The following is an 18,166-nucleotide window of genomic DNA, read 5'->3' as shown; positions in this document are numbered from 1 at the left end:
TCAAATGTCATATAAATTTGTAAAATGAGCATGTTTCATTTTAAGACTAACATGGCAAGAATTTATGAAGATTTTATACATTTAGCCTAATTTCAAAATACTTGTTAGAGAAATTATGAAGGAGGACAAATATAGAGAAATAACTTACTAAAGGTGATAAAAGAGTTTTGAAGGATAAAATCTTAACTGATTGATTTGTGTTGAAACAAAATGAAACTGCTTAAATTTTCTCAAAACACAAAACAGAAAAAAAAAAAAAAAAAAGACTCCCCCACAAATCCAACAAGTCCTTTCCAAACGGACAGAAATGTTGTATCCAAATGGTGGTTCTGCAAAACATGAACTACTAGATGATGAATACCTGCTAATACTAATAAACACTTTCACCACATTAGTATAATAGTTTTAGAATTCTACAATACCATAAGTAATAAAAAAGGACAATACTAGATTAGTTACTGATCAGGAGACAAAGGAATTTCTGTGTTCAGGTTTTTTCTAAGCATTGGGTACAGTTATTGACCATTTTAGATATTCTTTTAAAATAATATTAATTCACAATATTAATTTAAAACTGCAATGAATATTATGTCCCAAGTGGGAACTAATGATAAAATAAATAACTAACCAAAAAATAAAATAAAGGAGCGTATCAATTCTCTATTGGTGTGGTCGTTGTGTAATCAAACTCTGCTGACAGTTTCGCATACTTAAATAAATATACTGGTTGATTGCAGTATACAGAAAAATCTATAAAACTAAAATAATTTCCTCCTCTAACAGAGGTAGAAGATAAACCTTAAGACGATTTGTATTTGAGAGGCAATGTTTTCTATTCTAAACATTAAGCTGGGAACATGAACCGTGTAAGAAAGGGAGCACTCCAACCAAAGAGCTGCAGCAGGTTCTTAAATTTCCATCTCCACCTGTGACTCCAGGACTGCCTTTGTTGTGCTGTCGCCCTGTGAATCATCTGACCTGGACAGAACAATTCTTAAATGGAAGGGTGAATGTTCTCCAGTGCAGGGATGTCCTGAGAAGGGGGAAAGTATGTGTCACTTTCAGACCACACCCTACAGAAATGCCTAGGGAACTCTGGATGCCAAATGGATATGTATTTGGGAAGAGAAATGTTTCTCATTCTCTCCCTCACTCTCTACAGTCAAACAGCAACTTCAATGCATCTCTATTTTGCAATGGAAACCCCACCAGGAGGGAAACACACCAAAAGCGTGTTCATTCATGTATTCATTCAAAAAATACTTGAGTGCTTTCTGTGTGTGTGAGACTAACTGAAAGGAGCTGGAGACAGGGAAATGAATCATAATCTGTTCTTGTATCCTCAGGAGCCGTAACAGAGATAAGTGCGAGGGGCACCTGACTCGGTTCTGGGATGGGGATCAGAGCTTTGCTTGAGTCTCAAAGGACAAAGATGTGGAGATGGCTACGCCACAGCAAGGGGCACACGTAAGCTCAGGAGCAAAGCGTACAAGAGCACACTCTTCGTCCCAGAAAGCACACCTGGCGTGCTCTGACTGGAGGGAAGGGGCGTAGAAGCGCAGCGAGACGAAGCCAGCATGAGAGGATGGCAGGGTCGGCACGTGCTGCACCATATGGAAGGATAAAAGAAGAGCAGTAAAGGTGATCTGTGTTAAGGCGTCTGGAACGTATCCAGTATAGGAGGGGTTGTAAAGGGAAGTACTTCTCACAGATGTGGTGCAGAGGTGATGAACGCTTTCCCCCTCCCAGCCCTGCAGTTGCAGTTAATACTCTGAAGGCTGCTCAGCTTAGTCAAAACATTCACAGGATAGATCTGCTTTTAGGAGAATCATTTGGGCAGCACTGTGGAGACAACTACTGGTTCAAAGTGATAATGAAACACAGTATCAGGGCCCAGGAAAAAGGAAGTAAGGGAATGGACAGTGAGGAGGAAAAAAGAGGCCTAATGAGTTGACAAGACAAGTTTCACTTTTCACCACTGCTCAGCCTTAACATTAATAAAAATCAAACATGCACCTCTTGGCATTCTTAGCTTCTACTCTTAAGCATCAGACATATTTTATCCAAGTGTGACTATAAAAATGCATTTCGCATGCATGGTTTTTACAGCAATACACTTTTAAAAAATGCATTGTAAAGTCAAGAATATTTTACATATTTACCCATGCCTCTGTTAGATACAAGGGATTGTTTCCCTCAACTTCAGCAAATTTAGACGTTAGCATATATTTGACAGTAATATCTGTTTAAAATGTACAGGAAGGAATTTCCTTCCATTAAAAAATGAGAAATTAACTAAACAGGTACCAATTGTGCCCACAGTGCATATTAAAACATAACAATACAAGGCTCCTGAAACCCAGCCGTGCAGAAAAGGGCCCTGGGCAACACTTGATCAGAACTGGTTCAGAGAAAAGTGCTTCCCAGTTGAGCCTACCTTCCACTTCAGAAAAGAAAAGAGCAGAAAGGTTGGCCTCCACAACTGCCAGGTCATTTTAATTAAAGTATTTGTACATAGTAACTTTTCCAGTGGGAAAGAAGTTACCTGCAGGACAGTCAAGGATACATTTTGGGACCGCTCTCAATGAAGAAAGCAGAAAAGTGCAGAGTAATCCTATAAATCCATGAACTGTAATGAAGAGTTCCTTGATTCCCTGCAGGATTCTGCAAATCCTTCATTGCAGGCCCTGCAGAGAAATTGTACTTTTCAGCTGTCTCTATTGAATGTGTAATGGAGTGATGATATTTTAATTCAAATCAAAAGATGAGTTAAAAAAACCTTGGTCAAACCAACTATGACTGGTCATATTAATAAGTTAATTCCTTTAGAGAGAGTACTCATTTACACTTTGTTTTGTTTTTGTTTTATAATACTAATTATAATATAAAAGAAACTAAAAAAAAAAAGGTATGGTTTTAACTTAAAGAAACTGGAACCATAATAAAGACACACAGAAATGAAGCTTAGAGTGGAGTGGAGTCTGCTCAGTCACTTGCTGAAATAACTTCAGGTTCCTATCAAAACCTAGCAGCAATCAAGACTGTTTCTGACTCCGAGCATGCCCCACAGAACACTTTTCGGTGTTTATGTTCCATCCTTTCCAGTTGTGAGGGTGAAAAGATAGAAAGACAAGGACATGAAAAAGGACAAAGCAAGGACAGATATGTGAAATGTGATATAGCAGATAAAGTACTAGACTGGAATTTAGGAAAACCGGGCACTATTCCTAACTCTGTCCCTCTGTGGCCAGAGGCAAATTATTACACATCTATAAAAGATAAGAATTTCTAAGATCCTTTCCCAATATAAAACTACACAATCTGACAACTGCCAACACTACGTACTTATGACTCATCCCCAAAGTTTAATGCCCGGAAAATTTTAAATTAAGACTATTTCTGGGTTTAAAAAAATCCCTAAGGAACCTCAGAGACTACCTCTTCTCACATAAATAACAGAGAACTCCAAAACAAATGTTTATCATGCAAATAAATTACACTGGGAAGATTTCCACATTATGATGAACTTTGTGTGATTCACAGGCATGTTTCCTATGTCTTATGTGTCTATGAATTACCTAACAGAAATAAAATACAAACATTCCAGAAAGTCCATTATCCAAGTCTGTAATTCTTTCCCAAGGCAAACACAAGGCAATAACTTGCAAAGTAAAACCACAAAAACAACTATGTTTGACATGTTTCTTCTGTCTTGTGAAAAGTAAAACTGAATTTCATTTCAAAGAATTCCCTTACATTTTTTTCAGTCTTTTAACATTTTTCCATAAGAAACTCGAGTACCTCCCAGCTGGCCAAATTCAAGATTCTCTGTACCTTATTTCCATCACTAAGTTGACCCATTAAATTTCTGCTTCCCTGTCTCATCTCTTATTATCTCATTTTTTTCTGTAAAAATGAGATACGCTTACTAGATAATGCTTTTAAGACTTTCTCCCTCCCAGCCCTGCAGTTGTAGTTAACACTCTGAAGGCTGCTCAGATAATGCTTACTAGATAATGCTTTAAAGACTTTCTCCCTTCCCCAAATACATTTTAAAGTACATACCTCCAAGTGATACCAAAGGTTGGTCTAGGAGAAGGATATGGCCATATATCCAAGGCAGGTTTTGCATTGTAATTAAAATAAGGGACTTCTCGGATTCCTCCTTTTCTGGCCAACTTTTTTAAGTCATCATTAGGCAAAACAAATATGCTCTTCTTGCTGCTCTTGGTGATGAACTTCCTATAGGATGGCAGAGCTGTACCTGAACGAGTCTTCTTGGGTCTTGAGAATTTCATGAGTTTCACTTTGTCTCTTGTAGAATATTCTTTGCTCACGGTCATAGATGTCACCAGAGTGCCCCCTGCAGTGGTCAGTGAGTCTGTCACTGTTGTGGTGACCACAGTTTTGCTCTGCTCCTTCACAGAGATGATGTCTACACTGCTGCCTGTGGAGGGTGTGGAAAGCTTTGTTACTGTTGTAGTGGTGGTTGTGACAGTGGATTTGGCACAATTTTCTGTGGAAGATACCACAGTCTGCTTATCACCCTTGGCTACTTTGATTACGGTTTTTGATTCTGTGGCCACTGTGGATGTCATAGTGGTGACTTCTGTGATGACTGTTTTTCTCTTGGACTCTCCGTTGACATTTTCATCTTTGTGGGTGGGCAGACCATTTTCATCAACAAAATCATTACTGAGGTTAGATTCCTCTCCAGAAGTAATAGGTGAGGGAGTAACTTTCTTAACTTCTGAGGTTTCAATTTCCATATCTTCTACCTGATTTGTGGAACTGCTTTCTGGACAAGACAGTGGAGGCATGGTAGTGTGTGCACTCTCAGACTCTTTGGTTGGTGGCAGGGTCTCTAGGCCATCCTGGTAGTCGCCTTCAGCATCTGAAGAGCTCAGTAAACATGATTTTGTTTCCAAGTTGTTTTTTTCATTAAAATCTTCCATGATGACATCACCGTTCATGAATGGCTTTACAGCAGATTCTTTAGCAGTCAAAGACTTAATATCATTTTCAGGAATTATTTTATTTATATTATTAAGCTTTGGTTCAATGTCACCACTTACTACTTTGCTCTCTGAGACTTCTTTCAAGCACTCCCCTTTTAAATATGTTTTGGGTTTATTATCTTTTCCATTGATTTGAAAGGTACTTGCTTTCTGTCCTTTCTTTTCAGACTCTCGATTTTCATTATTCTTTTTGTCAGTGCTACTTTTTAGATTGACTTGATCAATACACTTATTAACTGATCTCTCCTCTAATTTCTGTTCTTGACTTGGCTTTCTACCATTTGCTTCAGTTACCTTACCCTGTGGTCTTTTATCATAGTTTCCAGTGGGCTTATCTGGAACAAACTCCCGTTTCAATGGTTCCAAGCCTTCAATACCTTGTTCCTGAGTTATGAACTGCTCAGAGAGACTTTCATTGCTATTCTGAACAATCATATCTTCTTCACTGCTGTCCTGAATAGACATAGTATCAGAACTATTTTCCAAAGTGCTGTTATATTCAGAGACACATCCTAGTTTTCCTTCAAAGTCCACTGCTTTTGACAGAGACGGGAGATCTCTATCATCAGTACTTTTAGGTACTGATGGAAGTGAAGGGCTCTGGGAAGGAGAAACAGTGGTGTCATTATCCTCCCGTATGAGTGGTTTTTTGTTCCTATAGATCAAAGTACCAATTTCATCTGCACTGGCTAGTTTGGAGTCACCAATGAGAAGGTCACTTCCTCTTGTTTTAATCTTACTAGGTTCCTGGCCTTGAGTGGCAGGTTCAGAGAGACTCTCATCTATGTCACTTCCAACAGAATTTTGTTTCTGACAGTTTGTCTCTGGGCTCTGAATGGAGACGTCATCTAACATTTGATCTTTTGGATAAAGTCTGTCTGATGTATGATCAGGATCACCAATTCCAAGAATTGAAGAATTGCTTTGGGAACATCCCCGAATCACATCTTCAGATTTACCATTACTTGCATTAGGGCTTTGTTCTTGTCTAAGTGAGTCACTCTGACACGCTTCTTTTGCTTTCATGGTTACTGGTGACTCAGAAAGGCTTTTCAAAGAACTTGTAGAGGTCTTTCCTATACCCTTAATTCCACCCTCCAACTTCATTTTCTCGAGACGCTGTTTTTCTTCCAGTGTAAACTGTTTAATTCTCCTTTCAAGAAGTCCATCTAGTTTAGATGATTTAATTTTCTTTTTATAACTAGTCCTTAGATGGAAGCCCTCACTGACATTGACCACATCTACTTGAGAACCTTCCTGACAGTTTATACGTGGCTCTGTTTTCACATCATCATCTATCTCCATTGGTTCTTCCTTATAGGGTTTCTCATTGTCAGAATCTAAAATTTCTTGTACATCTGTGAAACAAAGACATTTACGTAAGTGTAACTTTCAGTCTCAACTGTGGAATTCACAATATTTTTATTTTAAAAACTACCAATGTTTCTTATTTTCACTCAAGGGCTTCAATATAAATATATATTTGAAAGCTCCTGATACAGGATTAAGATAGGTCAACAGACAGGGCTAAACCTTATATATAAAATATCTCAGGGCTCATATATTATCTAGCATATCTGGTTTTTAAAAAATGACTTTTCACAAAAGACAATGTAAGTTCCTCAGAAGGCTGGACACAGAGTCATTAGCTGATGACCCAGTAATTCCGCTACTAGGTATCTACCCAAGAGGGATGAAAGCATATGTCCATATAAGAACTTGTACACGAATGTCCTTATCAGTATTCATAACAGCCAAAAAGTAGAAACAACCCAAATGTCCATCAACTGATGAATGGATAAACAAAATGTGGCATATCTATACAATGGCCTGTTATTCAGAAATAAAAAGCAACAATGAAATACTGACACACGCTACAACATGGATGAACCTTGAAAACATTATACCAAGTCAAAGAAGCCAGTCACAAAGGACCACATATTACATGATTCCATTTATACGGAATGTCTGAAATAGGGCAAATCCATAGAGACAGAAAGTAGACTAGTAGGCTGGGGGGATTTAGGGAGGACCGGAGACTGACTGCTACTGAGTATGAGGTTTACTTTTGGGGTGATGAAAATGTTCTAAAATTGATTGTGGTGACAGTTGAACAGCTCTGTGAAATACTAAAAACCACTGAACTGTACACTTTAAATGGGTTAGTTATATACCAAATGAGTTATGATTCAACAAAGCTGCTCTCAAAGAAAGATAAGAGAGTACCTCTCCTGCTGTGCGAACCAGATCCAGTGCAATCTTACACCCCCAGGCTGCCCTCCACACCTGACTCTCCTTACCTTGGTCCTTCTTCTCAGTAATCTTGGAAACGTCCATTTCACTTTGGTCTGCTCCTTTGGCAGCATCTGAATCTTTTACCTCGCCTTTCTCAGAATCCGGCTCTGTTTTTATTTTTTTTGGACTCCGTGGACTTTTTCTTCTATCTGACTCATCCATATTTTCATCCACATTGTTTTTGGCTAAAAAGAATTGAGTGTATATATAACTATGGATATTCTGAATATTAGCAATTTACTTTAATAAATCTAGTTTAGTGGAAATTATCAAGTAATTTCCAGCAATTTATACCATTGTTTTTTATTAAAAAAAAAACACAAAAGTTGAAGATAGTATATACTTTCCTAATATGCTCGGCTGACCTAAAGCATGAAAGGAATGACTGCATTTTAGGTGTTCTTCAGAATCCTTCACATATGAGACTATCTCAACTGCTCAACAACTCCACAAAGTCTACAACGGTGTTTTTAACACACTTTGTGTTAAAGAATCACATTAGAAAGATAAATACTTAAGTATTTTTCACCCAGAGTCCATGGATAGACTTCAAGGCTATCCAAGAGCCAGTGAAATTAATTACAGAAGTTTGTTTACGTATTTTTTTTCCTGGGTAGGGAATCATAGCATTTATCACAGAACAAAAGAGACTTCAGAGAAATAACCAAATGCAACATTTGGCCTTATTTGGACTTAATTTACTGCCAACAGTAAAATGGCATCTCTGGCACAACTGGGGTAATTGGAATAGGAACTGAGACTCTTGAGATGGATGCGTTAAATATCATTAGTTTATTGAACAGGTAATGTCATGATGGTTATGGAATGTCTACTCCAATTAGATATATATACTGAACTGGTAAATAACATGATTTCTGGAATTTGCTCTAAATACATGGGGGAAAAAAAACTCCAGGAAAAAAAGTAGGCGATGACAACTAACAGGAGAGCGACAGAAGTCGAATGATGGTTGCATGGGAGTTCATTATTCTATTCTCTTTTACTTTCGTGTAGCTTCAAATTTTCCATAAGAAAAAAAAAAAATCAAGCCCACGATACAGTACTATTACCCAGATGAATTTTCCTGGGCCTTACAGGCATTTTCTACTTTTTATTTTCTTCACTTGATTCCAAATATCCCAAGAACTTAGCACCATATACCCACTTCTTATTTAAATAAATGACTTCTTCCAGAAAGATCTGGCTGAGAGAATGGAGAAGAGTGCAAAAAACAAACTAGCTATCTGTTAAGACAGTAGGATACTGGTGAAAGAAGAAAAAAAACACAGAAGACGGTGACAGGATGTGTCTGGACCCCCAGGTACCAAATGGGCAAAAACTAAACTGATACTCTCCTTATTCAATGCTTCTTTAAGTTATTTCAGAATAACCGGGCAATACGTTTTTGATGATTTTAAGTTGCTCAGAGAGCTTTATATGATGGCAGTAGCCCCATTTAAAAGCTTTAAGAACGTGGATATTTAAAATAGGCAATTATAAAGTATTTGTGATTTCCTCTCCATTAAAGTTCTTCTTGACATACAGACTATTAATTAATATCTTCTGTTAATCCTTGCATATCAATACCTTTATTGACACTTATAAACTAATATGCAAAACAAATGGATCCAGTCTGAGTTAGAATGGAGGTTAGAGATAAGGGACACAGTCAGCAGTCAAACAAGTTGAACACTAGTCTTCTGATGCAAGGTCAAGGTTCCCTGAACTGCATTTCTGTTCTCCCTAACACATCTGTGCCTCTATCATATGATCAGACTATATCAGCCATTATTACAGGGACCATTAGTTCTGAGATTATAAATTGGTGGTTACTAAGGCCTTCACTATAATTCCTATTCTATAGTTAAATTAAGCTAACAATGTGCATTGCTACCACCTAAGAGAAAAGGCTCAAGAGATGCTGGAAGACCAACTTGGTACCCAACTGGATAAGGGCCCAGCAACTGGACAACAGAAACTGGATGCTAAGGAAAGTAGACATAAGATAAATTTAAAAAGCCTAAATATTTTGCTTATTGATAATCTGGATTTTACTACACAAGACAAACCACGTCAGACACAACTAAACAAAAGCTCTCTGTAATTCTAATTGCTACATGGCTAACTGGAGCAACAAAATAGCAATAAAAAAATGTTAATCTTTTACAATTTATTATAAAGGACATTTTAGCTTGAATATAATCCAATCATAATAGAATTTAATACTCAACAGTTCTATCTGGCAAACAGAAATACTCACTGAGCATCTATTATGTGAAAGACACTCCCAGTCCGTATAAATTCCAGTGAGCCTTATGAAATACGTATTTTTTTTCTGTTAAAGGTAATCCAAAATGATAACTTTACCACATTAACAGTTTCAAATATCTAACCAGTCCAGGATTCGCCAGAACCATTCACAAGGAAGTAAAATTAGTTAGCTACATATGTACATAGTACCCACTGTAGCACAGGCTTCATAGGAGAGAACACAGCACACCACACATTAGTAAAATTACACAGCACAGTGAGCAGAACTGCTTTTGAAAACTGCTCAGGTAACAGAGAGAGATGGCAATGTAGAGTGTAAAAAGGACAGTGGGAGCGAGGAGACATGGATTTCAGTCAGGGCTCTATCCCTATCTATGTGAACTGTATGTAACTTCACATCTTCATGAAATAATCTGCTCATGGAATGTGAGTTTCAAAATAGATGATCTCTTAATAGGGCAGTTCCCCTCTAGAGCTCTGTGATTCTAAATACTGAAGTTGTTAGCGAATAGCACAAACTGAGTTAATACCTCCCTCATTTATGTGGAAATGTTAGAGAAGTCTCTATCACTTCCTTTCTGGCTTTGCTATGTGCTATAACTTTGAGGTTACCAGAAAGGTGGTTCCTTATGAAGTAAGGTAATACTGAATTTAAGATTTTAGAAAAACAATCAGGTGGCTGAGGCCTTTTTTCTTTTTCTTTTTTTAGTAAGTTCTATTCTATCACCTTTAACTGAAATCCTAGCTATAAAAATTCTGAGAATAAAAGTAATTTAAAGTATTTTACAGTTTATTATTAATAAACTACACTGGTAGTTTTGCGTGTTCTATTAAAAATTTCAGAAAAACAGTTTTAACAAAATATGGACAACATACTACAAATTTATAAAAAATAGTACAAAATCAGAAACTATAACATAGAAAAAATAACTTCAATTACTTACTTCCTTCTAACGACTTTCTGTAATTCACATTAGTATTGCCCGGCAATTTAGGAACAAACCTATAAACATGAGTTTTACTAATCCAGCTCCAACCACCATATCCTGTTACTCTGTATTCCTCTCCTTTTTGTTTCCAAACCTGGTGTAAATGAAAACATTTTGATTAAACAAGAATGAGAATGCTTATAAAGCACATCTGGTTTTATACATTTTTATCAAACAAGATCAACAGTCAGGCAAATAATTTTACCAATCAATTTTATTTTCAACAGGAATCAAAGATTTATGAAAAAACTGATTACAGCTGACCCTTGAACAACATGGGGATTGCTGCCCCCCCAATGCAGTCAAAAATCCACATATAATTGATTTCCCCAAAACTTAACTACTGATACCTCCTGTTGACCAAAGTCTTACCAATAACATGAAGAGTTAATACATATTTTGTCTGTTATATGTATTACATACTGAATTCTTTACAGTAGAGTAAGCTAGAGAGAAGAAAATGTCATTAAGAAAATCATAAGGAAGGGGGCACCTGGGTGGTGCAGTTGGCTAAACGTCCGACTCTTACTTTTGGTTCAGGGTCATGAGATCGAGCCCTGTGACTGACGCCACGCTCAGCAGGGCGTCTGCTTAAGTCTCTCTCTGCCCCCCACCCCCACCCTTTCTCTAAAATAAATAAATCTTAAAAGAAAAAAAAGAAGAAAAATTAGAAGGAAGAAAAATACACTTACAGTACTATACTATATTTACCGGAAAAAAAGAAAAAAAACCTGTGTGTAAGTGGACCCATGCAGTTCAAACCTGTGTTCTTCCAAGGTCAATTGTACCCCTTTTTAATATGAAAAATGTAACACAATTTTACAGTTTCCTAACAATTTCAACAAATTAGTCTAAGAGCCCACCTATATTCTAGTAATATAATCCTATGCTTATAAAATTGCCAGAAAGATTTACTTTGTTCCAACTACATTAAATAAAAGATCGTGTCAAAAGTAAAACAATATTTAAGTATTCAAAGTTGCAGAATACAAGTCTCAGAAATGGCTAACCCTATTTTAAAAGACTACAATAAAAATTACCTGATGTTTAACTGGAAATGTATATTTTACCCATGTAGCTTGTTGCATCGTTTCTTCCTCTTCTTGTTTTTTCTCTTTTTTCTTGACTTTCTCCTTTTCTTCTCTTTCAATTGATGTCATCCTGTGTAACCTAAGAATATATGAATGGAAAGGCAGAACTGCATTTAACTTTGAAAAATAAATTAAAAAGATAAAAATACAGTACTGCAAACTAGGAAGACAGAATCCAAAGATGGTTAGCTATATTCCCATGACCTAGACAACTACAACTCACAAAAATAAGGATATATATAATTCCATAACAGGAAAAAATCAAACAGTAGAAAGAAGAAAAAACATGCCAACCTTCCCATATATGTCCCTATAAGAAATACACTCGCTTATGGCTTATTCCTGAAACTATTCATATATACACCAACATCATATTTACACAAAAGGGATACTACATAACAATCACAGCTACACAGCTTGTAATCAATGAATAATTGTACTAGAAGATCTTTTCATACCAGAAGATACAGATCTTTTCAAAGAATTAAATAATATACCCCACTGCATGGACATACTATAATTTATTGAATTAGCCCCCTATTAAAGAATACATTATTTCCTTCCCACCAAAAAGACCAATAAATCCAAAACCTTTTATTTTAACAACGAATATTTCTAATTCTATCTAGCACTGGGGGTTTTCAAGCCATCACAGGGTCCACTAATGTAGAATTCAGGCTTCCTACACCCACAGAGAAAAAGGCCCACAAGGCTCCCGCTTTTGGGTGAGGGGAAGGGCTGGGAAAGAAGGACCCACAGTGATTTGCGTCAGTCATTAAACACACTCTTTTTTCAGGACTGAAAATGGCTATCATTGCACCCAGCAGTAAGGAGACAGGCGGGCCTGTGGTAAGGCTCTACATTAAGATGATTAGACTGGATTTTTGTGAATGGGAATATCTCCCATAAACAAGGACATTGACCGAAAACTATGAAGAGAAGAGTCTGTCTCTAAGGGCTCCAGTGGTAGAAATACTGCTTTATCACACGCTACCCGGATGTAGCCAATCTTGCATGCATAGCTACGTGAAAAAAAAAACAAGAGATCTTTTGTCAACTTGGGGGAGGAGGTGGTGCTGGAAAGATGTGCAAGGGGATTTAATTCTTTTTATCTCTATCCTCCCACTAAAAACTCCTTATTTATCTCCACTTTCAAGAAAGCTTTGTGTCCCTATGAATATAGGACCCTAAAATCCAGCCTACCCCAGGCCAAGAGAGCGCATGCCTATTAGCTGCACAACATGAGTATGGCAAACAATCTTCATTCTCTCACAACTGATGGGAGGAGGGGAAAGGGAGTAGATTCTCACCGGGGACTAACTTAGCCAAATACCATCAATGTGCCACTACTCTTGCAACCAGGGAGTGGGGAAGCTCTGTAGCTACAGCTTGGTGGATAACCTGACGGCCTCAGCCCGCCAGAGTAAGACAGGAATGACTAAGCCAGGATCAAGGAGTGTTTCTGAACATAGTTTTTGTGGGCTAAGCTTTAAAACTCTCTAAAGTTCAGGTCTGATACAGCAACTGAGCCATCTTCGCTGACAGTGGCCGGGAAGGGAGCACTGTGCGGGGAGACCACCAGTGCAGTGATAGGCTGGGAGCTCACAGCCGGGCTGGGCGCTCAGCTTGTGCTCTTGGTGTTCACATGGGAAACAGACACATTTTCATCACCAAATACAAAGGGTTCACTTTGCAGAGGATGCCAGGCCAGCGAGGTTGTACTGTAGCTGATCTGTGAGGTTAGCTACTCCAGAGTAAATTCTGTTGTTCTCACTGCCACCAAGACAAACCTTATGTTTTGGCAGCAATAAAGCTCAGCTCTGAAGGAGTTCTATTCTGTTTGGCTGGGCAGAAATCCTGGCTACTGCGGGCAGCCTAGAGGCCCCAGGAAGGAAGCTTGATCGGGCTGGTACTGTGCAGCCTCCAGCTGCCACTCCACACTGGCAGGAGCACTGGGTGGCAGGTGTTCCCTCCACACCTCCACGGTTCAACCGAGAGCCGACCACGCTTCAACTCCACTCCCATTCTGCACGACGTGCCTAGGGTCTTGTTGTGCTTGTTTTGCTGTTATAAACAAAGCTACAAGAAAAAAATGTTTTGTGCCTTTCTTGGCAAACTCGGAGGGTACCCCCAGTGTTGCCCAGTGGTGGGGTAGCTAGGTCCAAAGGTTCTGGCACTTAAAATGCTGACAAGTAAAGCCACAGAGCTCTTCAGAATTGTACACTTCACACTGCCGCCGATTATAAAGCCACCCTTTCCCACACCTTCACTCAAGTTAGTACCAAACTTCTCAATTATTAGCCCAATTGAGAGAGAAGAAATTATATCCCACTGTTTTCATTTACATTTCCTTAATTATGAGAAAAGTAAACATTTTTTTTTATGTCCACTGGCCTTTCACATTTATTTTTCTGCAAAATGCCTGTTCAAATCCTTTGTCTTGTCTGTACTGGACTATTAGTCCTTTTCATTTATAAAAGATCTTTGTCAATTAAGGTAACTTCCCATTTGTGGTGCAAATATTTTTCCTCAGTTTGTCATCTGTCTTTTGAGTTTGATTATAATATTATTTTTCCACTCAGAATTTTAAATACATATATCCACTTTTTTCCTCTATGGCATCTGGGTTTTACATCTGTTTAAAAAGAAAGTATCACAACAAAAACATAATTAATCCATGGTTTCTTATTGAAGTTTTTTAGTTTTTGTTTTTTAAAAAAACCTTCCTTGATCTGAATGTTTTTGCTGAGGCAGGGATCTAGGTGATATTTTCTCCACACATGTCCTCTTTCCTTCACTTACATGTAATGCTGTCATTGCTAGATGCTCGCATGTGTTTAGGTCTAGTTCTATCCCGCTACCCTAAACCTTATTTTTTATTGTAGTTTCAAAAATGTTCTAATATCTATTCCCTTTTTTCTCATACCTACTTCCCTTTTCTTGCAATTAATTTTTCTAGCTGAAATATTAGTATCATTTTGATCAAGCCTGTCTGCCCCCCAAGGAGGGAAAATCCTATTCATAATGGAAATGAATATGAATTTTGATAGATTAAGTAATCATAATGCATAGTTTTAGAAAATGTGTACGTATCTGTTTAGATATGTATACTACATATATAAAAGTATATCTTTTTGTATGTCTTTATACAAAAAGATAATGTATCTTTACCTTTTCATTTTTTAAAAAGATTTTATTTATTTGAGAGAGAGAACGTGAGCGAGAGAGCAGAACCAGGGGGAGCAGCAAAGGCAGAGGGAGAAGCAGACTCCCCGCTGAGCAGGGAGCCTGATGTGGGGCTCGATCTCAGGAAACCGAAAGCAGCTGCTCAACCAACTGAGCCACCAGGTGCCCCTCTTTACCTTTTCATTTACCAGGTATCCTTTCTATCTTTAGTAAAGTTTTAATAATTTCTTTACATGATCCTAAATATTTCTTGTTAAAGTTATTCCTAGTTATTTGAGAGTTTTTGCTGTTATGGGGATCTTTTCTTTCACTGTAATTTTTAAGAATATGTAAGATGGGGGTGCCTGGGTGGCTCAGTCGTTAAGCGTCTGCCTTCAGCTCAGGGTGTAATCCCGGCGTTCTGGGATCGGGCCCCGCATCAGGCTCCTCCCCTGGGAGCCTGCTTCTTCCTCTCCCACTCCTCCTGCTTGTGTTCCCTGTCTCTCTCTCTGTCGAATGAATAAATAAAATCTTAAAAAAAAAAAAAAAGTAAGATATAACCAGGTTAAGAAAGAGAACTTTGTATCAATAACCAAATACATCAGAAGCTAGTGTGTCCCACTCTCAGGCAGTCATTACCCTGACTTTTGGGTTATCGTCCCCTTGCTTTTCTTTATAGTTTTATCACTCATGTGTATATCCCAAACAGTATGAAGTTCGGCTTTTGAAAATTCAGTAGCAAGAATAAAACTAGCTGCACGAGCAAAAGAGCAATATTGTTACTGTTAAAAGAAGGTTCCCAGGAAAAAAAACTTGTCACTGGGTCACAGTAGCCTCTTCTGGTGAAATCTGAGGGTGAGGGTCTGAGTGAGGCCTGGAAGACACTGGGCTCACCATACTCATGGTTATCTGGCAGGACTGTGTGGAAGTAGGTACACTGCACAGATACGGTCCAAAATGGACTGCTATGGACTTCCTGCTCCTATGCCTTCTGATGATTCTCTGGTGTGACTCATGAAAATTCTCAGTTCTCCCCACTGACTTGGGCTATGGCCTTCCTAGGCAGTTTACCATTTGTTCACCTGTATTCTTGCTTCCACGGCTTTGCTGCTGCTGTATTCTCTGCTGTTCCCCTTTTCTCTGTGGGTTTATGCTTTAAAAAAAATCCCCCCGCCATGGTTTTCAGGGAGTTAAGGAACAAAATTAAATGTATTTATACAATTTGTTATTTTAACTCAGAACTCCCATAGTGTTTTCTACATGGTTACTGTTACATAAAATGTATTGTTCAGTGGGCGCCTGGGTGGCTCAGTTGGTTAAGCATCTGATCTCAGGTGAGACCTAAGCATATGGCTCAGGTCATGATTCCAGGGTCCTGGGACTGAGCCCAACATTGGGTTCCCTGCTCAGCAGAGAGTCTGCTTCTCCCTCTCCCTCTGCTCCGCCCCCAATTCGTGCACACGCGCGCGTTCTCTCTCTCAAATAAATAAAATCTTTACTTAGTTTTCAGATTGTTTCTGATAGTTTTTCAATTTTCTTGGGGTTTCTAAGCATCTAATTAGGTCAACTGCATATAATAATTATGCCTTATCTGCCAACACATACATACATATATATATACACACATATATCTGTATGTTTTATTTCCCTTGACGAACTGCAGTAGCTAACACTTTTAAGAAAAGTTAAAAGACAGCATTGATAGTGGGCATTTTTGTTTTGTTCCATCTGAATGTTAATGGGAATGTATCAAGAAAGCATGATGGTTTGGTTTGGAATACATCTTTATGGGGGAAAAAAACAAAAAAGACTATTTATTCTCTATTCCTATTTAAGAATTTTTAAAAAGAAGAATTAATGAACTTATACCCTCTTGGTATCTAATGAGAGGATCAAAGTTTTCTCTCTTTGACTTCTTAAAACAGCATGATATTATTAATCTCCTAAGAGTGGACAAGTCTTCCATGTCTAGGGGAAGCCAATTTAGCCATGGTTTACAATTTTTAAAATTTACTCCTGAATATATTTGCTAGTGTTTTAAGAGTACCTGAATGCACATCTACTTGCCATTAATTATTAACCAATGATAAATATTAATAAAGGAGACAGGGCCATGATTTTCTAGTTATCTTTTGTCTATTTCTATGCATCAAGTTTTTTAATAGTATTATACCTAACAATAATCTGCGAGATTTCCTTCCTTTTCCATTTTATAGAAGAGTTTGAATAGAATTATCTATTACCTGAAATCTGAAGAACTTCCTTATGAAGTCATCTGGTCCTGCCCACCTCCTTATTGGTAGGTACAGTGATATCCTTTAAACTGAACCAGAAATCCTTTTCCTGCCTGAGAAGAGAGCATGGCCTATACCCTACTGTCCAGTAACTGAGATGGGGGTGGCAGACCCTCTTCCCCAATCCTTCTACCCAAAAGTAGGAGCCCAGTGGGCCCTTCCTCTATGGATGTAGGAAGCCTGAATACTATGTTAGTGGACCCTCTGAAGGTTTAAAATCTCTAGTGCCAGTGAGAGTGAATCAGAAATACTGATTGGCATAGTCCCTTTTCTATTTCTGATGGTTATTTGTGTTTTCTCCTTTATTTTTTCTTTCCTGATAATCTCATCAGAGGTTTGTAAAATTATAATGGGATCTAAGGTATGTTCTCTGTTTCATCAAATATTTAATGTTCAACAGTTCTTAATATTTCCTGTCTTCGGGGTGACTAATTAATTTGCAGCTCTTCTTTTCTAATGTAAGCACTGAAGGCTACCAATTCACCCCTGGGTACTCTTCAGTGGCAGCCTACAAATTTCAATATACGTAGGGTTCTCATGAACATTCAATTTGAAGTGTTTTCTAGTTTCCATTACGATTGTTCTTTGAATATTTGTTATTTATTTAGAAGTGTACTTCTTAGGTTTTAAGCATATATCTCCTGTATTTCTTTAAACTTTTACCACAAATGTCTGTATCCACAAACAGCATTTTAACATACTAGAATACATGCTTTTAAACTTTACATAAATAGAATCATACTACATGTATTTTTAAGAAAAGAATTGTTTTTACTCTATTGTACATTCATGAGATTCAATCTCATTGACGCTTGCTCTAGTTTCATGGCTGTATAATGGCCCATTACAGAACCACCCCATAACTTAAACGTGCCTAATTATGGGCAGTTAGGGATTGTTACCAAATTTTACCATTACAAAGTACTGTAAGAAACATTTTGGGGCACACCTGAGTGGCCCAGTCGGTTAAGCGGCCGACTCGTGATCTCAGCTCAGGTCTTGATCTCAGGGTCATGAGTTCAAGTCCCGTACTGGACTCCACG

General features: G+C 37.9%; 1 protein-coding gene across 23 annotated transcripts in view; it reads right to left on the bottom strand.

Moving 5' to 3' along the window:
• Positions 1-18,166, bottom strand: part of BPTF (bromodomain PHD finger transcription factor) — a 145,002-nt gene that overhangs the window by 45,721 nt on the left and 81,115 nt on the right. For all 23 annotated transcript variants that reach the window (XM_026512443.4, XM_026512444.4, XM_026512438.4 and 20 more), the window contains 4 exons: positions 11,614-11,743; positions 10,529-10,667; positions 7,319-7,498; positions 4,066-6,376 (listed from right to left, as the gene is read on the bottom strand). In XM_026512443.4, the coding sequence (XP_026368228.2) occupies positions 4,066-6,376; positions 7,319-7,498; positions 10,529-10,667; positions 11,614-11,743 (2,760 nt within the window). The remainder of the gene's footprint in view (positions 1-4,065; positions 6,377-7,318; positions 7,499-10,528; positions 10,668-11,613; positions 11,744-18,166) is intronic.

This window comes from Ursus arctos, unplaced genomic scaffold (assembly GCF_023065955.2).
Source record: "Ursus arctos isolate Adak ecotype North America unplaced genomic scaffold, UrsArc2.0 scaffold_24, whole genome shotgun sequence".
NCBI classification, from domain to species: Eukaryota; Metazoa; Chordata; class Mammalia; order Carnivora; family Ursidae; genus Ursus; species Ursus arctos.
The sequence above is the reverse complement of the archived record's forward strand: the minus strand, read 5'-3'. Positions and strand labels throughout refer to the sequence as shown.